This window comes from Amborella trichopoda, chromosome 9, assembly GCF_054954075.1.
Source record: "Amborella trichopoda isolate Santa Cruz 75 chromosome 9, AtrichopodaSantaCruz75HAP2 v2.0, whole genome shotgun sequence".
NCBI classification, from domain to species: Eukaryota; Viridiplantae; Streptophyta; class Magnoliopsida; order Amborellales; family Amborellaceae; genus Amborella; species Amborella trichopoda.
The window spans coordinates 7,492,040-7,518,256 of record NC_142344.1 but is presented as its reverse complement, the minus strand read 5'-3'; the positions used below and the strand labels follow the sequence as shown (position 1 = coordinate 7,518,256).

The 26,217-nt window shown below is 34.6% G+C and overlaps 1 protein-coding gene across 1 annotated transcript; it reads right to left on the bottom strand.

The window, feature by feature from the left end:
* Positions 1 to 19,917: 19,917 nt before the first annotated feature.
* LOC18424100 (scopoletin 8-hydroxylase) lies at positions 19,918 to 26,217 on the bottom strand. The gene is made up of 3 exons (XM_020676590.2): positions 25,665 to 26,217; positions 21,411 to 21,732; positions 19,918 to 20,344 (listed from the first exon to the last, which is right to left on the bottom strand). Exons 1-3 carry the CDS (start codon positions 26,192 to 26,194, stop codon positions 20,099 to 20,101), a joined length of 1,098 nt encoding a protein of 365 aa, XP_020532249.1. The 5' UTR covers positions 26,195 to 26,217; the 3' UTR covers positions 19,918 to 20,098.

Genomic DNA, 26,217 nt, shown 5'->3' with positions numbered 1-26,217 from the left:
TGAATAAATCAGATCAAATTGAATACATCTGTTATAAACAAGACTATAACGATTCAAAACCCTAGAAATCTAACACATTATTTGTAATATATTGTGAACAATAGATCGAAAGGCGGAAAAAAAAAAAAAAAACAGCAGAATTTTTTTTTCCACAGACATCACTGTGTTCTTCTAAAAACTCAGGCTGTAATTGAGTAAATTAAATAAAACTGAATATGGTAAATGATAAAAGACACGATAAAGATTTAAAACCCTACAAATTTAATTGATTATTTTCAAAATATGGACTGGAATTGATCAAATGGCGGAAAAAAAAAAAAAACGTAGAGTTCTTACCTGGTTTCGTGAACGTGTGGCTTCAATCTCCAAATTAATCTGTTTTCTCAAAGATAGTCATAAATTCGTAACAGAAATTTCTAATGAACACATTTACGATCAATATGCATCAAACTTTTCACAAATTCATGCCCTATTTGGCATGAAACAAAACGAAAAGCGGAAACCCTAAAACCCGCAACTTTCATGATCCAAAAACTTGAAATTTTTCCACCATTTAATACATGAAAAGGCTGAAAAAAGCTGTATAAAGCTTGAATATTCGATCACATGGAAAAAAAAAGAGAAGAAAAATGATAAAAAAAGACAAAATTTGAAGAAACCAGTGAAGAACACTGTGCAGCCTGTGTTCTTCACAGGACTCGCAGATTCGGTACAGTGAATCTGCAATTCACTGTACATAATCGTTCGGTTCTCTTTGGAATCAGGCAATTCCATGTAAAATACCGAAACCTGTACGGACTGTGCCAATTCTCGAGTCGAACCGAGCAAGTCAGGTTTGACTCGGCGTTTTTTAAAACACTGGTTAAAAGGGAAAACTTTATATGTGGTGCCACTCACATGTGACCCTATTCCCAACGTTGAAGCGTAATTTAGTTGTTTTCCGTCAAAATATATATATTTTTTATTTCTATCAGGTGTAGGGGTGGCAATGGACCCGGACCCGACCCGAGACCCATCGGGCATACCCGATGCAGGTCCGAGTATGGGTCCAACATTTGGACCTGGCGGGTTGGGTCCGGGTCCAAAACTAGACTTAAACACTATTAATGGGTTCGCTTGGACCCGACCCGTATCCGTAAACTGTTGGAGATAAAGTACTTCAAGCTCCATTCATTCGGGTGTATTAAGGATCGTATACAACAAAAACTTATAGTCATCTTTAGCTATTAAACGACAAATCAGATGGTCTAATAGCGGGTGATTGTGACCTTGTTGCCAATAATATAGGTATATGATACGGAAAAAAAGGGCAAAAAAGAAAAAAAAAAAGAAAAAAAGAAGCTCATAGTGAGGGTGCAATGGACTTGACTAGACCTAGGACTCGATGGGTCAGATATGGGTCCAAAACCTGGACCCGAATACTATTTAGGTTTGAGTCCGGGTCCAGTCGGACCTAACGCATACCGGACCGTTGCATGCACCACCAAATTTTTATTGCTAAATAATTTATGAAATAAAAAAAAAAAAAAAAAATATTCTGCGCCATTCTATCAAGATGGAACACTTGATAACTAACATGTAACATTGCGCCTAGATTTATCCTGACCATCCATTTAAGTCGAAGGACTGAGAATAGGGGTCATATATGACGTGCTGGTGGCTCCACATGTAAAATTTTCCATGTGTTTTAAAGTCACAGTTTGAACACATCCATGGCCATAAATTCTCTTTGTCCTTGTCCCTTAGTGCCGCACCTTGGAACCCCACTGCCGAGTGTGGATTGAACCCAGCCAATAAAACCCTATTTTGAGTTTATGCTTAAAGTGGGAGCGCTTGTTCTGACTTTTGATGATAAGCACCCAAACTTCAAAGCTCAGAAAATGAGCCAAAAACAGTGTACTTCTTTTGACCTTTCTCCATCTTTTTGTGATCCTCATTAGGCTATTGATTTGTCAGATCACAATGGTCCAATCCGAATATCACAGGAAAATGTTCAAAAAATCGGATTCGGCCTGAACTCATTAGTTGGGCCACGTTAGCTCAACTGTTCCCATCAAGATTGGCCGGATGATAAGCACCCAAACTTCAAAGCTCAGAAAATGAGCCAAAAACAGTGTACTTCTTTTGACCTTTCTCCATCTTTTTGTAATCCTCATTAGGCTATTGATTTGTCAGATCACAATGGTCCAATCCGAATATCACAGTAAAATGTTTAAAAAATCGGATTCGGCCTGAACTCATTAGTTGGGCCACGTTAGCTCAATTGTTCCCATCAAGATTGGCCAGATGATAAGCACCCAAACTTCAAAGCTCAGAAAATGAGCCAAAAACAGTACTTCTTTTGACCTTTCTCCATCTTTTTGTGATCCTCATTAGGCTATGGATTTATCATATCACAATGGCCCAATCCGAATATCACAGTAAAATGTTTAAAAAATCGGATTCGGCCTGAACTCATTAGTTGGGCCACGTTAGCTCAACTGTTCCCATTAAGATTGGCCGGATCTCAGATTAAGCCTCCCTAAAAGTGACCTAGGCAGTGGAAATTGAAAGAAAGACCAATGTAATCTTTTACCAAGGAATAATATATATATATTTTCTTCTTCACCCTTGTCTGTTGGCAAAAGATAACTTACATATGGTCTTTATTACAATAATATAAATTTCAAAATAAAATCAACATAATAATAAAACCAATATCTTAACAACTTGATGTCATTGAAACAATTACGCACTATGCTTGAGAATGAAAGATAAGATTGCAAGAAACAAAATGAAGAGTCTCGGAGATTACCTCAACCGGACTTATTATACCCCACACCGAGTCATTACCATCAGATGGCTCGTGATCAATGATCAACCTTCAATCTCAACTGGGAAAGCAAATTTATGCCAAGTCACACTAATAGAACATAAACCCCTTTGATCACAAAATCAAATCCTAGGTGAATTATCTTAGCAACCTAGTTTGAGGGAGATGAATTATCTTTTTGCTAAACCATAAATCCATAGTTGAGAGATAAGAGAGAGAACAACTCCATAACCTAAACCCTTAAGTTCTTTCACAATATGGGAAGAGAGATCAAAGATGAAAGAGTGGTGCGTGCCCATTTTGGCTTTGATGAGAGAAAAGATTTTCCTAAGAGAGAGAGAGAGAGAAATTCTAAGTGGGACATGCCCCTTTAAGGGAAATGAGAAAGAAAGATGAGAATTAGGTACAAGAGATAAGGTGTAGAGATTTTTGGTTAAAGACAATGACTTACCTTTTCTTGTGAGATTGAATATGAACCATTGATCTTGGGTGACTTGTGGGGTGAGATATTTGAGTCATCCATTTCATAAATGAGTCATCAACATTATGGAATATGCATGAACTATTATCCCCATTTCCTAAATCACTTACCCATCAATAGAAATTAAATAAATTAAATCTAATCAAAATATTGTGCATACTATAAATAACACAAGTCTACTCAATTATTTCACAAAATCTTTTAAAGATATATCAAGCCAATATTTAGTCAATATCTTCCAACCATATGGCCACATGTCATATATCATCAAAAAATAGAAAAAGAAAATATGGGTCGGGCGTGCCACCCAAGGGAGGCACTCATGAGTCCCACCTTCTAGAAATATGGTGGGCCCATGTGCACAATGGGCCTCCATGATATTTTTGTATATTTAAAATTAATAAAATGATTTTAGAATATTATTTGAATATTTAAATCATTGTAAAGTCAATATCTTTAATTTTATAAATCCAAAAATTATAAATAAAATATCAAGGGGTTAATAAAAAATCAAATAATAATCATAAAAAAAATTTCATCACAAAACAAACACAATTAAATTAATTTGATAGGAAAATTATCCATATGATTTAGGAACCAACAATCATGGGACACTCCACCTTCAACTGTGGACTACAGACCACACTTATATTATCAGACCGACCCAGTGTTTCCCATTACCCATAATCTAAACGGGGGCTTATTAGCGAGTTACTAAAGTCAGACCGATGAGTCAAGAGGTCACAATCCCAGTATGTAGATTTCAAGTCATCCCTTAGAGACGAGTCAAGGTCACCAAGACCTGATGCAACCATAGCTCCTATGGTGCATAGGAGTATCTCTCGCACATGCTTACGCTTCACCCTAAAAGATGGATTTTTGGTTTTTCCAAACGGTGATAGTACATGGATGATGCTTTGGCCCCCATCTTTGTAGGTCACAATCACACTAGGGTCACACAGTCCCTCGGCTCACTCATCCGGGCATATTTTCCGACCTCATCAAGGGCTAACCCATTAAAACCCTGTTTGGTTTGTTATTTATGCCAAAAAAACATGGGTTTTTCCCAATCGACTGACCTAGATCGTCAAGCACAGTCCGGTATCATCAAACATCGTTTGCTTAGTATGGTCTACGATGGACTACACTCCCACTGAGTTCATGTTCCACTATATCATTTCATTTTTACAAGTACTCATAAGGCCTTTAAAGGCCACATAAATCCAACATCTCCCATTTGGCCTTTGAAGGCCTTATATTCTCTCTTTCTCACTTTCTCTCATTCCCATCTCTCTCTCTCTCTCTCTCTCTCTCTCTCTCTCTCCCAATTACAATCTCTCTTCAGTATTTTTACTTATTCTCTCAATACATTAATCATGGCTTTCGCCATCAATCCTTTTACAAAAAGATTTATTGAGGCAACCCATTTTTCTCTTTGCTGCTCGAATCTCATCCCAAAAGTAGTCGTAGCTCATCTTTCACATGGCATCGCAAATCATTGACCTGTTGTCCCAGAAGAACATCACGTACCCTCATCACATGGGGTCGTATGTTCATGGGCTCAAAAGAGTTTTTTAAATAAGCTGCTTCTTTTTGTAACTATACAACCAGCACCACACATTTGGGTTCCATGGGTGAACAACATTATAGTATGTTGTTCCATTTAGCATGTCAATTACTAGCAGGTGCTCCCACTAGAATATTTAGTTTATCTGAATCTTGATCTTTTTCAATCTCACCTCATTTCTCATGTGATAAAAACATGGTTTTATATGCTTGGAGTTCTTATGGAATCGTAGCTCCTTTGACAAGCATATCGTCACCATGTTGTCGCAGAAAATTCTTACTGCCTCACAACATACGAGGTGAAAGTCAAGTCGATTAAAATATTTCTTAATCCATACGGCCTCCTCGATCACCCCCTCCAAGCATGAACACGTATCCAGATGTAGACTTCTCATCATCTGGATTTTTGAGATAGCTTGCACCTGTATATCTAAATATCCAGACAGCTAAAAAAACCGTGGGATTGTAGCAGCTCCCACTCAATTATTGCATATACAATATATACATTCTCAATATTCTTAAGCATATATTATGAGATAGCATATCAAGTCTCATGCAATGTATAATTCAATACCTGTTGGTTTCACAATATGCAAAAACCTTCATGAACCACAAAGCTTCAACTACACTAGACATCTTGGCAGTAATTCTTACAAACCAAGTTATCTAATCAACACAACATGTGTCAAGGAAGCCTAACATGATGGCATTCCTACAATATTCCCTATGGTTCAAAGTCTTAAGTAATCGAAGATTCTAAATAACTGGAAACATGAGTCAAAACATATAGGTATTAAAAAAAAAAAAAAAGGCGCATGATAGTTTTTCTCCCACTTTTATAAATACCTTCAAGACAGAATGTTTTTCTTTTTAATAAATAAATATATATATATATATATATATGCATCCACAAACAATAGTTATATAATAGTATGACAGTTTAAAATGATTTTCATAAAGACTTAATAGACCTTACAAGACTATATGGTTTTCTCAAAACCATATTCATAAACTTAAGCTTTTTTCAAATCATCCAATTTAATTTTAAAATACTAGCGTTCCTAAATCATTTTATTGCATTTACCTTTAATTTCCTACCAAGTAAAGTTCATGGCCACAAAAAACAAATCATAATACCATCTTATAATTTTATCTAAAATAAAGCACAACTAATTAATGTCTATTAAAGCCTTGACAAAATACTTTCTTTTCGACAATTATGAAGAATTTATCGAGAGATTATCATCACATGCAACACATCATATTATAGGCATTATTGAGAGGATGGTCACCAAGACCAAGTTCCATCAGAACACTCCTTTTGTACTTACATATTTGAATGAGCCACACCGATCTCTCGTGTTTCATCCTTAGGGCTCAAAGTCCTTGATCAAATCATCATATCTCTATGTTTATCACTGCCTTAAGTAGTTCATACTCAAGCACAAGGAGGCACAAAAGCACAACGTATTCAAAATCGACACTTTCAAATTTGTTAGCACTTATCACTTAATGTCCATACACTCCATACATATCCAACCAAAGCATATTAAACAAAGTTATTGAATAATCTTTCCCTATATGACCTTATCATGTATTGTGGTATAGATTTCATACCTCAAAACCATATAGTGTGGTACCTGGGCTTTTTTGATTCATCACTTTTACTTATTTGACAAGCTTTTGTGATCTTGGAAGTACACGCAACTGATGGAGAATACATTGGTCATCAGTTTAATATGTAACGAAGTGTCCATCTCTTTGGCACTTGGATTCTCCTATCTTACAGTGTGCAGAAAATCTCTTCTTCATCTTATTAATTTAAATAACACAATTTCGATTCTCCCACTGATCTTTAGCGTTTCTATTCTACCACCAAGTTTCTCTATATATCCCTTCATTTCGAAGAAACCAAGATACATTTATAGGTATTGTGTTTTTTCTTCTTTCTGTTATTCTTAGATCGAATACTCTTCACATATAGTGTCTTATCTTGCCAACTCTGTATTACATATCTCTGAAGTTGTACTGTAATAAATCATACTCATGACACACTATAAAACCTTTTAAAATGAGCATTAAAGGTTTCCATAATTAGGAAATCAAGGATGTGCATTAACATGCCACACCTTTTTAAATTTACTGCAATATAGAACATGAGCTTTATATGATAAAAATATAATATATGTCAACTCATAAAAAGTTTATCTCTGAATCCTTTTGAGTATTGAAATCAACTAAAAAATATAAAATAATGCTCAGTTCCATCCCTAAATCATACTATATAGTGAGCCTTTGTTTCAGTGACATTTAGGTCACAGGGCAATTTTCTCAGCAGAAAATCAGATTGAGCACCTCTCAATAAAAAATTGTTTATCTCAATTCTTAAAGAATTTCTTCATGAAATATTTAGTGTTGAAAACTAGACTCAAAATCAAATCACAACATCATAGTTTGAATCTCAAATAATATTTTTCTTCAGAGAAATAAATAAGTGACATTTACATCACAAAATAAATCATACTGCAGAATTCCATGATGAACACTATCTAGTAAAATTGTCTTTTTCTCTCTACTCTCATGGAGTTTCCATTTCAAATTAACTTTGTTTGAAATTAGATACATAATGATAACATATATATAGCTACAAGCCTCATATGACTCTGTTAAGTAGGCTTGATAAATATAGTTATTCGTGTCTCAATGAAGAACATACTAAATTGTCAAAAATTCAGGATGGCCTCTCTTCAATCCAAAATTTTAATTCCTCCCTTACCATAGATATTTTTCTTTCAAATAAATTTTATTAAAAAATAAACTCAGAATGGAAGTTAAAAATTGAGTGTGGACCATAAATCATTCTGTTAAATATAGAAATAAAATCACGACTTTCAAGTCAGAAATAATTGTCATTGTAGAAACAACACTTGCGCACCCTTTAATAAATTGATCATATCTTTCAAACCACAACGAATTTCTCGATGAAATCTTTTTTGCTTGAAAGTAGACTCAATTTTTTGAGTAAGCAAGAAATAAAATCATATGTTGGTGGAAAAAATCATGGAACTCATTAGACAGTTCCTAGATTTTGTAGGGTCAGAACTGACACCCTTTATTGATGATTTCATAACTCTCAATTTCCTTAGGATCTCCCACTGAAATTTTAAAAGTAGATCTTACTCTTAAAGACACAAAATATCACTGAAGTATGTAATAGAAAAATATCCCATTATCTTATTTATATCACTACTACAAAATAGCCAAGAATACTCATTATGCAGAGTACCTTTTCAGTGTTCGAGTATTTCAATATTTCTTAACTGTGGGTGGATTTCTTGACTACAAAGGTCATTAACTTTCTTAAATCTCATTCTCAAGCTTGATCTAAACTCAATAAAGAGAAAAGAGAATTAATAACATCACGTATCAATAGCTCTGATACCAATGAAAGAAAAACCTATGTGATCTTTTACCGGGGAATACATTTTTTTTTTTTCCTTCACCCTTTTCTTTTAGCAAAAGATAACTTACAGATGGTCTTTACTACTATAATATAAATTTCAAAATAAAATCAACATAGCAATAAAACCAAGATCTTAACAACTTGATGTCATTAAAACAATTATGCACTATGCTTGAGAATAAAAGATAAGATTGCAAGAAACAACCAAGCTTATTACACCCCACACTGAGTCACCACTATCTAATGGTGTGGGATCAATGATAAACCTTCAATCTCAACCGAAAAAGCCAGTTTAGGCCAAGCCGCACCAATAGAACATGAACCACTTTGATCACAAAATCAAACCCTAGGTAAATTCTCTTAGCAACCTAGTTTGAGGGAGATGGATTATCTTTTTGCTAAACCTTAAAACCCCTAGCTATAAATCCATAGTTGAGAGATAAGAGAGAGAAGAACTTCGTAACCTAAACCCTTAGGTTCTTTCACAATATGGGAGAGAGAGCGATCAAATAAGGCACACATATTATTTCCCCTCTTATTATATATATATATATATATATATATATATATATATATATATATATATATATATATATATATATATATATATATATATATATATAAAAATTAGGAATTCCCACTAAATATGAAACTTCCCATAGATGTTATATATATCTAAAAAACCAAGAGATATAGCCAAGGGTCCTAAGCTTTTAAGACTTCTATTTCTTTCAGGAAACTTTTCAATATCTATCATAACTCCACATATTATGAGATTTATTTATTTTTGGTGATTTTTGATGTCGTCATATCCAACCATCTCCACTTTAATATCAAAATCACAGGCTCACCATGCCAATATCCATTGGATAGCTTTATGAATTTTTCATAGTTTGCAAAATAAATTCCTTCATCACTTTTGCTGGAAAGATTGTGCATGTCATCTTATTTCTCCACCTCTAATAAGACATTTGTATACTTTGCTATATGCATTGCTTCAACTGAATGGACAAGTACTAGCCTTGTACTAAACCACACGTTGTTGAAATTTAAGAGCCCTCTTAGATGTAAAAATAAAAATTTCAAAAAGTTTGATCCCAAGAAGAACGTGTACTTCTCAAGTTAGAAACAAAATAGGCGAGAGTATGAGCTATATTAGAAGAAATAAAGCATAAAAATATACACGTCACAAGAAGACAAAGATTTATGTGGTTCATGCTAAAATAGCTACTTCCACAAGTATGGAAAGTTGAAATCCATTATATCAATAAAAATTACATCACAGTCCCACATAATATGATATTTTATTCTTTTAGGTGATTTTGGATATCTTTATATGCAATACTTTCGGGATGATAGTGTATCAATCATATGTTCTTTGTGAGGACAAATTTCCTACGTAAACTGATTCTTATTAGTAAGGAGTCATTATTGTCTCGTGAAATAAAGTTTTTGTACTTGGAGACAAGAAGATTGTTGGTCATTTGTATACCAAAAAGCAAGTTAGTGAAACCTTCGATCGTTTTGCCTCGCTTTAGCCACCAAGTTCTTTTAGGTATACTTGTGTGTATACGAGAGAGATAAAAGAAGAAGCAAATGTTACAAAGGGGAAAACATTACGAATGCCTTTAGAAAGGGTGCAGTTTTTATAAGGCACCCACCTAAAACAACCAAAGTAATGTGCACCTACAAACCATCTAGAAAATGCAATTCTGGTGCCGAAAACTCTTGTGATGACCTGAAAATATGTTCTTTTACCCCTAATTATGGAATTTAAATATTTGAAAATGATGTATACATCCTCATAATTATGACTAAGGAAACTCCCAAGAACCTTTAACCCTAAATGGTAATTATGGCTAAGGCAACTTCCAAGAACCTTTAACCCTAAATGGTATTAATTTAATGATCCCTAGTACACCATAACTATAGTTTAAATCCTAAATATATCAAAAGGACCCCCAATAACCCAATTTAGTAGGACAATATGTCGAAATGGCAGGTTTCAAACTTAAAAGGATAGAGGATTTGAAGTTTATAGACCCTGGCAAGAAGTATATCAAAAGAATCCCCAATAACCCAATTTAGTAGGACGATATGTCGAAACGACAAGTTTGAAACTTAAAAAGATAGAGGATTTGAAGTTTATAGACCCAGACCCTGTGATATGGCAAGAAGTAATAGAGACTGAAACTGAAACCCTAAATCTTGACCAAAAATAGAGATTGAAACTGAAAATCCTAGGATATATGTTCTCTACAATTTTAGAAGATATTTATACTCCACAATAAATTACGTGTCAAGGAAAGCACTAGGTAACCCATAAGGAAACATTTTCAAGCTCAAAATAATATCTGGTTCAAGCCAACACTAAAGCTTAAGGAGAAGAATGCTTCACCATCTAAGTCTAATCTAGGTTCCAATTCCTGGTTCTAGGTTCTGGCTTGGATTTTTCCTTCCTCTTTTGATGTCTACACTATAATTTTCTAAAGTTCTCTTTAAAAGTTATTTTTTGATTTCTTTAACCCATTTTAAAAGCTTTTACCTGGTTTTACATGGATCTTAAGCCAGTACGGCTACTAAAGGGAAATTGAGGTGGAGTAGATCTCATGTCATCTGGCCTCAGATTTTCATGTGTAAATGGATGCGAATCAAGCAAATCTATAAATACTTGAAAACATTGGAAATTGATGATCCATATGAAAGAAAGACCTATGTGATCTTTTATCGGGGAATACATTTATTTTTATTTTTATTTTTATTTTTTTTCACCTGTTTCTTTTGGCAAAAAATCACTTACATGTGGTCTTTATTATAATAAGATAAATTTCAAAATAAAATCAACATAACAATAAAACCAAAATCTTAACAACTTGATGTCATTGAAACAACTATGCACTATACTTGAGAATAAATGACAAGATTGCAAGAAACAAGAGGAAGAGTACCGGAGATTACCTCAACCGGGCTTATTACATCCCACACCGAGTCACTATGGTCCGATGGCGCGGGATTAACGGTCTAGCTTCAATCTCGAACCGGGAAAGCAAATTTTGGTCAAGCCACACCAATGGAACATGAACCCCTTTGATCACAAACTCAAACCCTAGGTGAAGTCTTTTAGCAACTTAGTTTGAGAGAGATATATTCTCTTTTTGATAAACCCTAAAACCCTTAGCAGTAAATCCATATTTGAGAGATAGGAGAGAAGAATTCTATAACTTAAACCCTTAGGTTCTTTTACAATGTGGGAGAGAGAGATCAAACATGAGAGAGTGGAGCGTGCCCGCTTTTTGGGATATGAGAGAGAAAGATGAGAATTAGGAACAAGAGATAAAGTGTAGAGATTTTTGGGTAGAGACAATCCCTTTTTATAGGCTTTGAATAAGATTAGTTCTTTGGCTTGTCTCTTCTTGTGAGATTGAACATAAACCGTCGATCAAGGGTGACTTGTGGGGTGAGAGATCTGAGCCATCCATTCCATAGATGAGCCATCAACATTATGGAATGTGCTTGGACCATTATCCCCCTTTCCTTAAACCATTTTCCCATCAATATATTTAAATAAAATAAATATCATGCATTCTATAAAATTTGCCCGATCCATGTCACATATTTTATAAGGATATGTCAAGTAATATCAATTAGATAAATACTACCAATTATAAATAAGAAAAGATCCATGTCAATTCAAATTGACCATATCTCTTTAAAATAAACTTGCTACAAAATAGATAAAGCCATGGTCAATATATCCCTTCCAAGATTTGACCACATGTCACAAATCAAACTAACCTTATCTTAAAAGTAAACAAGAGAATCCAAAGAGGGTGGGGTGTGCCACCCTTTTGTGGCACACGTGGGCCCCCGCCTACATGCCACATTGGTGGGCCCATGTGCACTATGGGCCCCATAGAATTTTATAAAAAAATATAATTTTTAAAATTGAATAAAATAATTTAAAATATATATTTAAATTTATATAACTTTGTAAGAACAATAACTGTATTTTTGTAAGTCCAAAAATCACAAATAAAATATTGAGATATTCATAAAAATTCAAATAATAAAACTAAAATCATTTCAATAATAAAATGAATACAATTAAATTAATATGATGGGAAAAAGATCCATATGGTTTTAGGAATTCAATATATAATAACGGGGTACTCCACCTTCAAGTATGAACTACAAACCACACTAGCTTTATCGAACCGACTCAATGTTTCTCATGACTCACAGTCTAAGCAGAGGCTCATTAGCGGGTCACCAAAGTCAGATCAATGGATCAAAAGGTCACAATCCCAGTTTGTGGATTACAGGCCCTCAGCTAGAGACGAGTCAAGGTCACTTAGACCTAATGCGATCATAGCTCATATGGTGCATAGGGGTTTATCTCGCACATGCATACGCTTCACCCAAAGGTGGATATCTGGTTTTCCCGAACGATCTATCAATATACATGTCGTGTGATGGAATATGGATGAGGTTTTGGCTCCCGTCTCAGTAGGCCACCATCACACACAAGGGTCACACAGTCCCTCGGCTCACTCATCCGGGCATGTTCTCTAACCCATAAACCCTCATCGGTTTGTTCTTCATGCCCAGGTAACATGGGTTTTTCCAGATCGACTAACCTAGATCGTCAAGCACATATCGGTATCAGCAATCATCGTTTGCTTAGTATGGTCCACGAGGGACCACACTCCCACTGAGTTCATGTTCCACTATATCATTTTATTTTACTTACACTCATAAGGCCTTTAAAGGCCACATAAACCCAACATCTCCCACTTGGCCTTTGAAGGCCTTACATTCTATCTTTCTCACTTTCTCTTATTCCCATCTCTCTCTCCCAATTACAATATCTCTAAAACATTTTTACTTATTCTCTCAATACATTAATCATGACTTTTGCCATCAATCTTTTTACAAAAGGATTTACAGAGGCAACACATTTTTCTTTTTGTTGCTCGGATCTCATCCCAAAAATGGTTGTAGCTCATCTTTCACATCTCATCGCAAATCATGAACCTCTTGTCACAAAATACCATCACGTACCCTTATTGCATGGGGTCGTATGTTCATGGGCTCAAAAGAGTTCTTCAAATAAGCTGCTCCATTTTGTAGCAACCAGCACCGAACATTTGGGTTCCATGGGTGAACAACATTATAGTATGTTGATCTACTTGGCATGTCAAATACTAGTAGGTGCTCCCACTAGAATATTTAGTTTATCTGGATCTCGATCTTTTTCAAGCTCACCTCATTCATCAGGTGATAAAAACATGGTTTTATATGCTTGGAGTTCCTATGGAATCGTGGCTCCTTTGACACACATATCGTCACCGTGTTGTTGCAGAAAATTCTTACTACCTCACAACACACGAGGTGAAAGTCAAGTCGATTAAGAAATTTCTTAATCCATATGGCCTCCTCGATCACCAAACAACACGTCACGTACTCTGCCTTCATGGTGGACAATTTCGTCACATCCTGTTTCTTTGATTTTCAAGAAACTGCACTCCCTCCAAGCATGAATACATATCCAGATGTAGACTTCGCATCATCTAGATCTGTGAGATAGCTTGTACCTGTATATCTAAATATCTAAACAGCTAAAAAAACTGTGAGACTGTAGCAGCTCCCACTCAATTATTGCACATACAACATATATATTCTCAACATTCTTATGCATATATCATGATATAGCATATCAAGTCTCATGCAATATGTAATTCAATACCCGTTGGTTTCACAATATGCAAAAACCTTCATGAACCACAAAGGTTCAACCACACTAGACATCTTGATAGTAAATACATTCAAACCAAGTTATCTAATCAACACAACATGTGTCAGGGAACCCCATGACATTCCTACAACATTCCATATGGTTCAAAGTTTTAGGTAATCAAATATTCTAAATAACTAGAAACATGGGTCAAAGTATATAGGTATTTAAAAAAAGAACAGTGCATGATAGTTTTTCTCTCACTTTTATAAATACCTTCATGACATAATGTTTTTCTTTTTAATAAAAATAAATAAAATTGAAATGATATATATATATATATATATATATATATATATATATATATATATATATATATATATATATATATATGCATCTACAAACAATAGTTATATAATAGTATGACAGTTTTAAATGATATTCATAAAGACTTAATGGACCTTGCAAGACTATGGGGTTTTCTCAAAACCATATTCATAAACTTAAGCTTTTTTCAAATCATCCAATTTAATTGTAAAATTCATGCTTAGCCTTCATAAATCATTCTACTGCATTCACTTTTAATTTCCTACCAAGTCAAGTTCATGGTCACAAAAAACAAATCATATATATCATCTTATAATTTTATCTAAAATAAAACACGACTAATTAATGTCTATTAAAGCCTTTGACAAAATACTTTCTTTTCGACAATTATGAAGAATTTATTAAGAGATCATCATCACATACAACACATCATATTGTAGACACTATTGAGAGGATCGTCACCAAGACCAAGTTTCATCAGAACACTCCTTTTGTGCTTACATATTTGAATGAGCCACACCATCTCTCGTGTTTCATCCTTAGGGCTCAAAGCCCTTGATCAAATCATATCTCCATGTTTATCACTACCTTAAGTAGTCATACTCAAGCACAAGGATACATAAAAACACAAGGTATTCAAAATCGACACTTTCAAATTTGTTAGCACTTATCACTTAATGTCCATACACTCCATACATATTCATAAAACAATTAGCCAAAATATAGCCAAAGCACATTAAACAAAGTTATTGAATCCTCTTTCCCTATATGACCTTACCATATAATGTGGGATATATTTCATACCTCAAAACCATGTAGTGTGGTACCTGGGCTTTCTTGATTCATCACTTTTACTTGTTTGACAAGTTTTTGTGATCTTGGAAGTGCATGCAACTGTTGGAGAATATATTGGTCATTGGTTTTACATGTCACAAAGTATCCATCTCTTCGGCACTTGGTTTTCTTGTCTTACACCGTGAAGAAAATCTCGTTTTCATCCCATTATTTCAAATATCACAATTTCGATTCTCCCACTGATCTTTAGCATTTCTATGCTACCACCAAGTCTCTCTATATATCCATTCATTTCAAAGAAATCAAGATGCTTTTATAGGTATTGTGTTTCTTCTTCTTTCTGCTATTTTCAAATCGAATACTCTTCACAGAGAATGTCTTATCTTGCCAGTTCTGTATTACATCTCTGAGAAGTTGTACTATAATAAACCATACTCATGACACACTATAAAGCCTTTTAAAATGAGTCTGAAAGGTCTCAATATTTGGGAATTCAATGATGTGCCTTAACATGCCACATCTTTTAATTTACTACAGCATAGAACATGAGCATCCCATGATAAAAATATGACATTCGTCAACTCATAAAAAGTTCATCTTCGAATTCTTTTTAGTATTGAAATAGATTAAAAAATATAAAATAATGTTCAGTTCCATCCTTAAATCATATTACATAGTGAGTCTTCGTTTCAGTGACATTTAGGTCACAATATAATTTTCTCAGTAGAAAATCAGATTGACCACATCTCAATAAAAAATTGTTTATCTCAATCCTCAAATAATTTCTTCTTGAAATCTTTTGTGTTGAAAACTAGAATCAAAACTAAATCATAACATCATAGTTTGAATCCTAAATAATACTTTTCTTCAGAGAAATAAATAAGTGACATTCACGTCACAAAATAAATCATACTGCATAATTCCAGGATGATCAATATCTAGTAAAATTGTTTTTTCTCTCTACCATCATGGAGTTTCTCTTTCAAACCAATTTTGTTTGAAATTAGACACATAATAGTAACACATATATTTTCACAAGCCTTATATTACTCTGTTAAATAGGTTTAATAACTATAAATATTCATGTCTTCAATGAATAACATTCCAAATTGCAGAAAATTTAGGATGAACTCTCTTCAATCCAAAATTTTTATTCCTCCCTTCCCATAGATATTTCTCTTTCAAATAAATTTTATTAGAAAATAGACTCAGAATGGAAGTCTAAAAATTTAGTATGAACTATAAAATATTCTGTTAAGTATAAAAATAAAATCATGACTTCCAAGTCATGGAAATAGTTTTTGTTGCAAAAAACAACACTTGCGCATCATTCAATAAATTGATCATATCTTTCAAACCACAAGGACTTTCTTGATGAAACTTTTGTTTTGGTTGAAAGTAGACTCAATTTTGTTAGTTACAGTAAAATTTTAGCAAGAAATAAATTCATATAATTGCTGAGAAAAATCAGGCGCTCAATGGACAATTCTTGAATTTTACATGGTCAGAACTGACACCCTTCATGGTTGAGTCCATAACTCTCAATTCCAATAAGATCTCCCACTGAAATTTTGCAAGTACATCCTACTCTGAAAAATACAAAATATCACTGAGTATGTAATCGAAAAATACCTCATTATATTCTTCATATCACTACTCCAAAATAGCCCAGAATATTCATTATTCAGATTGCCTTTTCGGTGTTGGAATATTTCAATAATTCTTAACCGTGGGTGTATTTCTTGACCACAAAGGTCATTAGCTTTCTTATATCTCATTTTCAAGCTTCATCTAAACTCAATAAAGAGAAAAGACAACTAATAGCATCAAGTATCAATAGCTCTGATACCAATGAAAGAAAGACCTATATGATCTTTTACCGAGGAATACAATTATTTTTTTTTTCACCCCTTTCTTTTGGCAAAAGATCACTTACATATGGTCTTTATTACAATAAGATAAATTTCAAAATGAAATCAACATAACAATAAAACTAAGATCTTAACAACTTGATGCCATTGAAACAATTATGCACTATGCTTGAGAATAAAAGATAAAAGAAGAGTGACGGAGATTACCTCAACCGAGCTTATTACATCCCACACTGAGTGACCACCATCCGATGGAGTGGAATCAACGGTCTAGCTTCAATATCGAATCGGGAAAGTAAATTTCGGCCAAGCCATACCAATCGAACTTGAACACCTTTGAGCATAAACTCAAACCGTATGTGAATTCTTTTAGCAACCTAGTTTGAGAGAGATGGATTCTCTTTTTGCTAAACCCTAAAACCCTTAGCCATAAATCCATATTTGAGAGATAAGCTAGAAGAACTCCATAACCTAAACCCTTAGGTTCTTTTACAATGTGGGAAAGAGAGATCAAACATGAGAGAGTGGTGCGTGCCCCCTTTTTGGGATATGAGAGAGAAAGATGAGAATTAGGAACAAGAGATAAGGTATAGAGATTTTTGGGTAGAGACAATCCCTTTTTATAGGCTTTGAATAAGAATATGGTTTCTTAGGGTTTTCTTTGGCTTACCTCTTCTTGTAAGATTGAACATAGGTGACTTGTGGGGTGAGAGATCTGAGCCATCCATTCCATAGATAGACCATCAATATTATGGAATGTGCGTAGACCATTATCCCCCTTTCCTTAAATAAAATATATTTAAATAAAATAAATATCATGCATTCTATAAAATTACACGATCCATGTCACATATTCCATAAGGATATGTCAAATAATATTAAGTAGATAAATACTATCAAATATAAATAAGATGAGATCCATATCAATTCAAATTGATCATATCTCTTTAAAATAAACATGCTACAAAATAGATAAAGCCATGGTCAATATATCCCTTTCAAGATTTGACCACATGCCAGAAATCAAATTAACCTTATCTTAAAAGTAAACAAGACAATCCAAAGAGGGGTGGGGCGTGCCACCCTTTTGTGGAACATGTGGGCCCCCACCCACATGCCACATGGTGGGCCCATATACACTATGAGCCCCCATGTAATTTTATAAAATTAATATTATTTTTAAAATTGAATAAAATAATTTAAAATATATATTTGAATTTTTTTTATCTTTGTAAGAACAATAACTATATTTTTATAAGTCCAAAAATCAAAAATAAAATATTGAGAGATTCATAAAAATTCAAATAATAAAACTAAAATCATTTCAATAATAAAATGAACACAATTAAATTAATATGATGGGAAAATGATCCATATGGTTTTAGGAATCTAATCTGTAATAACAGGGTACTCCACCTTCAACTGTGGACTACAGACCACACTAACTTTATTGAACCAACCCAGTGTTTCCCATGACCTACAGTCCAAGCAAAGGCTCATTAGCAGGTCACCAAAGTCCTGTCGATGAATCAATGTGTCTCAATCCCAGTCTGTGGATTACAGGTCATCTCTTAGAGACGAGTTAAGGTCACCTAGACCTGATGCGACCATAGCTCATATGGTGCATAGGGGTATCTCTCGCACATACATATGCTTCGCCCAAAGATGAATATTTAGCTTTCCCGAATGATTTATCAATATGTATGGCGTGTGATGGAACATGGATGGGGTTTTGGCCCCTGTCTCAGTAGGCCACCATCACACACAAGGCTCACACAATCCCTCGATTCACTCATCCGGGCATGTTCTCCGACCTTATCAAGGGCTAACCCATAAACCCTCATCGGTTTTTTCTTCATGCCCGGGTAACATGGGTTTTTCCCAACCGACTGGCCTAGATCGTTAAGCACATATCGGTATCAGCAAATCATCGTTTGCTTAGTATAGTCTACGAAGGACCACACTCCAACTGAGTTCATGTTCCACTATATTATTTCATTTTACATGCACTCATAAGGCCTTTATAGGCCACATAAACCCAACATCATATATTGTGTTACATGATGCAGCATTTTAAAACTAGAAATCTTTTTCGTTCTCATATCTATAGATCTCGAGATTGAGGTGATCAATAGGAGGGTTTTTCAGCATCCAGACAATCTTTTCGTTATGAGGTGGCCACACTTTTATAATATGAAGTTGACATCTTTGAACTTTTTCCTCCTATAAAAGAGTGTGTTATGTCATTAGAAAAGGATGAAGGGCCTAGGCTTTATAAAAACAAAATAAAGCCTCACATGAAATTCTCATTCAAAAAGCACTTTCAGCCTTAGAAATCCTCATGATGGCTCTATAATTGATTATGAACATCGACAATAAAATTTGAAACTAAAAAAATGTACAGATCTTGCGGAACTAAAAACACTTATTTTTGGGCGAAATGGATGGTTTAGATGATTTAGAGGATTTACTACAATATACACTATTTTTAGAATTTAAAATTCTAATTATTTTTGTACATCGATAATGTTCATACTGAGATGATCAGCTTAAAGGTTTTTCAACACTTGAATTGTAAATTTTGATAAGTTATGAGGTGAGGCTTTACTTAATTGGATGGGGTTGCAGCCCTATGAAACGATTTTCCTCCCTATGAAACGATTTTCCTTAGCAAAAACTCAAATAGTGTATGACATATATTCGGTAATGAAATAATGTAAATCATCTATATTCGATAATTCATTATTTATTGGGTGTAACTTCTTCAAGAGCGACTTTTGCTGCAATGACACTAGTTTTTGGGGTATATAAGTTAACTTTTCAATCTAAAATAAATGGAGGCATGGAACATACACACATGGAAATATCTTTTACCACTAAATCAAGGGTTCTTTTGGACGAAATGACTGAAATGCCCTCACTTTCCAACAAAATAGTTAGCCTTTTCTCATGCCACTAACAAAATAGTTTGCCTTTTCCCATGCCACTAATTTGATCCCCCTCCATTTTATTTGACTGCATTCTTCATGTTTTAAGCTTAAATCCATCCCTAAAACCTGGCAAAATCCAGAGCAGTTTGCTTCCCCTTATGAGGGATTGCAAAGAAATATTCCATTAACTCCCCAAAGAGAAAATCCTTGTAAATGGGTTTCCCATCTTTTTGTAGGATCCCCGGTAATGGTCCAATCTTAGTGTGAGGCCGAGGGCCCACGAATATAGGAATCGAGATGCGATTGGTGTTGCTAGTAGCTCTTGCCATATGCTCCACACACTTGTATACTCCATTGCTCAGTATCTGCAAAATCAATGGTTTACTGTTATTTGCCTTGAAACCCTGTAATGTTTTCTGAATTTTTAATTATTTTGTAATTTTCTTACCTATTTTTAACATAATCCTATTTTTAACATAATCCTTTTTTTTGGGTTTATGTCATTCGGCCGGGTAACTCGCCTTAGCCTTTGCGTTGCTACCTTTGCCGAGGTGATTTCCATGACATTGGTTTGGACAGCAACCATAGGGATATTCTTGGTTCATTTATTGTAAAATAAGGGGTAAATAGCCTTTGGATGGGGTTGCTATGAGTCAGCTGAATATATACACACGTGCAGCCCCTTCTAAAATTTACCTCAAAGATAGATTTTTTAGCTTAACTTTTAGAGATAAGATTTTTTAGCTTAACTTTTAGAGATTGATCAGTAACGCCAAGCTGATCATAAATAAATAAATTAAAAAAAAAAAACAACAACTTTAAAATGTGCTTTGTTTTTTTTTTTTTTTGGCACCGTTCATATTTGATCTGACCCGTGCGTTTTACACGATGTTCATAAAGATGGATGTTAAAGAGTCAACCGGTGCAAGAGCCCACTGACTCATAGAACACTTTTCCTTAGCCTTTTTTTTTGTAAAGTGTTTGGTGAGTCGGCCAACTCACCTGTAGATATACGCCCCCCTTCAAAATCCATCTTAAAGATGAATTTTGGATCCAACATTTTGGCATTTGTTAGTCCAAGCTATATTGGTGATTATTAATATAGAACATTTTCCTCTAGGAAAAATAAAAGTTCTATCATTGAATATTTGTTTTCCACCATCTATTTTGACGTATAATAGAAGCACCGCCTTTTGCCGTTCATCTCTAAGATGAAAGACGGATATATGATGAAAGAGGAGACGCGCATGTTTTGATGAGTCGGCTGACTCACTAAACCATGTCCTTTTTCTTTCTTTCTTTTTTTTTCTTCAAATGCTACGCGCACAAACAATGTATTTTACTTGTTGTTTACTCTTGTTTAATAGGCAAATACCCTTAACCTTCCATGCTTCACATCCCATACAACATATCCATGCATTGTGGACATACCTCTAGTGTAGCACCAATGTTCACTACGAGAGCACCAGGCGTGGGGGCTATCTCCACCCACTCATCTTCTATCTTGGCTTGGAGACCTCCAACGTCATCCTGCACTAGAAGTGTGATGATACCGAGGTCCGAATGTGGGCCCACCCCGACCGTGAGTTCAGGGTTCGGACACGCCGGGTAGTAGTTCAAGTTTACTGCGGTGCGCTCTATGTATGCTTTTATGACCTCATCGTCTATGGTCACACCAAGCCCCTTCAAGAGGGATTCGAATATGAAAGAGATAAGGGGCTGTTGCAGTTTTAGGTACTCTAGAAGCACATCCCTGCAAAACTGAAGGTTGGTAAAACACTAGCACTCAACCCCCTCTGATGCAGGGGTACACAAGATGAGAGAGCTAATCAATTACTTTTATTATCAAATTCAAAATGGTAGGGTTTAGGTGTGTATAACCATGCGCAATATGGTTGAGGCATCAGCACTTAAGGGACTGACGCTTAAGTACCGATGCCTCAACATTACATCCCAACATTAATATGTCAAAAAAAAAACACACAAATATAGTATGGAGTTTACCTTCCTGAACTCCATCTTGGAGATGGGTTTTAGACCCAAATTTTGCATGTTTATCATTTTGACTATCATGATCATGAGTATTGAAAAAACAAAAAAAAGATGAATTTTGAGATTTAAAATGGTTAAATTTGTAATTTTTTTTTTTTTTGCATTGTTCATTTAATTTATTCAAGGATCGTGAGATTTACTTGGTTTTTTAGTATCGAAGTTTAGGAATCTAAACCAGAAATGATTTCACAGTGATTTTGATATATTTTGGGCCCTAAACCCCTTGAAAAGCAAAACATATGCTTAACTTGGCCAATACCATGAAATATGTTTCCAATTTAAATTGGTGCACGAGTTATTTCTATGAAATTAACATATCTGAGTAGCGGAGCACATAACATCCTCTACAACCGGCTTTTTATAATAATAATAGTATAAATTAAAGGGGAAACAAATTTTGAATGGAATAATGAGAATAAAGTACACGACTAATAAGACTATTTTGTTAAGGGATTGTATATGATGAGACTATTTATCTTTGGTATAAAGAGGTCACAACTACTTATAACAATCTAATGCGAAATTGATAGCAATGGTGCATTACAAAGTTCAAAAAAAAAATTGATAGCTTGGGTATGTCACAAAGTTCAAAAAATTTATTTTGAAGTTTGAGCTTGGTCAATAGAATAAATGTACCGACCCAATTTCACATCTAGGTCATGATTAATTGTGACCACCTTGTACCAAAGATAAATGGTCACATTGTATATTTTTCCTTTTCTTAAAGGACACAGATATTGTACTCCTTTAGTAGCATAATCCACTTGTCCTGCCTTGGTTGGAAGACCTATTTGGGAGAATTTTTTGAATCTGAAATTTTGGAAACAACCTAAAAATCACCTAGATGAAAAACAAAAAAATTGAAATTTGAGTTTCTAAAAGTTAGCTCTCACCATCTAAAAATTAGACAGTCTGTATTCAATCTCGAGACGTTATTTTTTCAAGTGCATGGTGCAATTAGGATTTTTTTTTTTTATTGAGGTTAATCTATATGTTGAAGAGGTTACATCCTCAAAATTTGGTATCCTAAAAGCAATTCTAAGTAGGATTTTTACCCAAGGGAGTAAATGGACAATATACTCCCACCGGAGTATAATACCTCTTGAGTTTTTTTAAAAATATGGATTGGATTGAGCTGGTAAAATCTTTCTATGTTCCCCCTACAACATAGAAGTTCTATGTTCCCCTTATCCAACCGTCCACTTTTTATTGGAGGGCTAAGATTGCCCCAATCACAATGTCACGTTTCTACAATGTTTTATTTTTAAATTTTTTTCTATAAACTGTTTTGAAACCAAATTTTGGACGTCCATTCTTCTATTAAACTCGCACTCGCACTAATGAAAAATATAAAAAATATATTTTCAATAAAAAAAATGACAAAAATACCCTTAAAGATTTCAAGGGGTATTTTGATCGTTATCTTTTATCGAAAAATTATTGTTAATATTTTTTTATAGGTGTGCCCCAATGAGAAGATTGCATGTATCAAATTTCATGTTCAGAAAAATTGTATTAAAAAACTAAAAATAAAATACCTTGAGACGTCGGATCTAAGATCAAACGGTGAGCGGCTCTCTTAATAAAAAATGAACGGCTGGATGGTAGGGGGAACATATAACTTCTATTTTGTAGGGGAAACATAGAAAGCTTTCCCTTATGTTTTAATGTCCAGCATGGACTTGAAGATATTAATGTGTCAAGTGTGAATAACTGATGTAAGGATTGCGACTACAAGGCCATTTACCTTTATTGTAAGAAGGTCACAATTACTCATAGTCGTCAAATTGGAAAGCTTGAGGTGTGTAACAAAGTTTACAATTTATTTTTGAACTTTGAGTCTAGTCAATAATACTCTTACAACCACCTGATTAAAATATGAGAGAATATGATTGTGATCTTGTACCGAAAGTAAATAGTATCTTAGTAGACTTTTCTATTGATGTTAGACCATATGGTTTAGTAATTTTATGTTGATCAAGGTGGGTTTGGAACTAAAGGTTTGACCAAGCTTACACCTTTCTCTTAGACAACAGTAGGGGAATTGGTCTAGTCATATTGACCCGCAGACCTAATTGGTATACTTGACTTAGGTTTGGGTTTGGGTCCATGTCCAAAACTATAGAACCAAGAGTTATGTTAGGTCGAGTTTGGGTCCTTTCATGACCTAATCGGGATCCATTGGGCTTGGCACTGCCCGACCCGACCTGAGCCATTATTGTTCATATATAATACACATTTTTTAAATTTTCTTATACTTGACCTAGACCCAACCCGACAAAGATCGACTTGGACCTAATCAGGTCCCAAGTTGGGTCTAGGTCCAACGTTCGACTTGCTGGGTTGGATCTAAGTTAGGCCCAACCTAGACCTAACGTGACCCATTTACATCCCTAGTCAAGAGGCCAAACCCCCCTTATGTTAAGTGTCACTAGGAAAAGTATAGACATCAAATTACATAATGCAAGCCTTCCGCTCTATTGATCATGGTTATAGAAAATGGACCGTACTGCCATATCTTACTAGATAGACTGTCAACCATTGTTTTAGCTTGTCTAGTCTAAAGAAAAATTGGATTTGGTTGAGAACCAACTAAAATCAATATTTGAAATGTGTTGTGAACTTTTTTACAACACATTTCATATTTTAAAATTGTTATTTTTATTCTAACATTGTTAATCATATCCAATTGATTTGATCGATTGTCCAATGGATTTGATTAGACCAAACTCCTCACCAGTTTTGTAACTTGACACTGCCACTGGCTACTGACCTTTGCTTCAATTTCAATGTTAAAAGAGGCAATGGGAACAAACACTCACTCCCCTATGTGAATTGAAAGTGATTTACATACAGACTTTAAAGTTTTAGGTAAAATACGAAATGCTCCAGTTATGTGCAGAAATTACAAAAAAAGTTGGTCCACCCTCTTTTTGATTTTTTTAAAAAATTACCCCCTAGTCGACCTGAATATTGATTTTTTTATTTTTTATTTTTTTAGTTTTTACATTAGTAGGGCAGTGCCTTAAAGATTGGGGCACTGCCCTACTAACAAAAAAACCTAAAAAGAAAAAAAATCAAAATTCGAGTTGACCGAGAGGTAGTTTTGGTGGAAAAAAAAAAGTGAGTTGGCCAACCTCCTTTGTAATTCTTACCTATAAGCAGAGTATTTTGTATTTGGGTAAGTTTATATAGAGTAGAGGCTCTAAACAATCAAATTTGAGCCTACCTCAAAACTTTCACTAGAAGATGTTGTTTTGATGCCCAAATATCCTCAAATTGATCATCTCGACATCAAGATGTGTGGGCATAAAAAAAAAGTGGATTTTAAGTTTGGGAAATTGTGTATTTTGTAATGCATTTTTGGACTGTCAATATTCAAGATTTTTATAGATCTGTCAATCTACACTATTTTTGAAGCTTTAAACCCTATAAATAAAGATGAAAATATATTTGAAAGCTATCACAAAGATTTTCAATTTTGAAACAGCATTTTTCGACACTATTTGAAGGTAGGCTTTAAATTGATTGTTTAGAGCCTAGGCTCTATACAAACCGCACCCTTTGTGTTTTACCTAAAATTTTAAGGTCGGTACCTAAATCACTCGAATTTAAGAGATCAAAGCTTTTTACCTGAATTCTGGAGGCCAAAATGCACGGGCCTCGTCCTCCCCAATGAAAAACACTCCGAAATAATCTTTCCATTCCAATAATTTCTCAGTTTCAGGAGTAAAGCTTGTGCTTAAGAACACATTCTTGCAAGGTGAGACCCCTTTCAAATAACAAGCCTTTTTCTCAGGTGGCAATCCAAAGAACTCATAAGTTGAATCCATTAAGCGTTTGACAAGGTCTTGGGGCACACCATAGTTGATCACTTGAAAGAAACCAAACTTCTTTGTCGCCTCCCAAATTTCTTGGGCAATTGAATTCTTGATTGAGGCATCACTGAGACCAGAGAGATCGATTATAGGCAAGGTTATGGTGCTTGAGATCCTCTTGAAGTCGGCAAGCTTTTCAGGCGGGTGGATGTATCGGTTAGGGATGCGGCTTATACCGGCATCGACCAATCCCTTCACTCCATGCCCCTTCTTGACAACAAATTCAAAGAGTTGATCTTCATCGGAAGCAATGTGGGCTATGGAGTTGTCGGGAGAGGCCGCCATGACAGAAGCTGAACGAGAGAGAG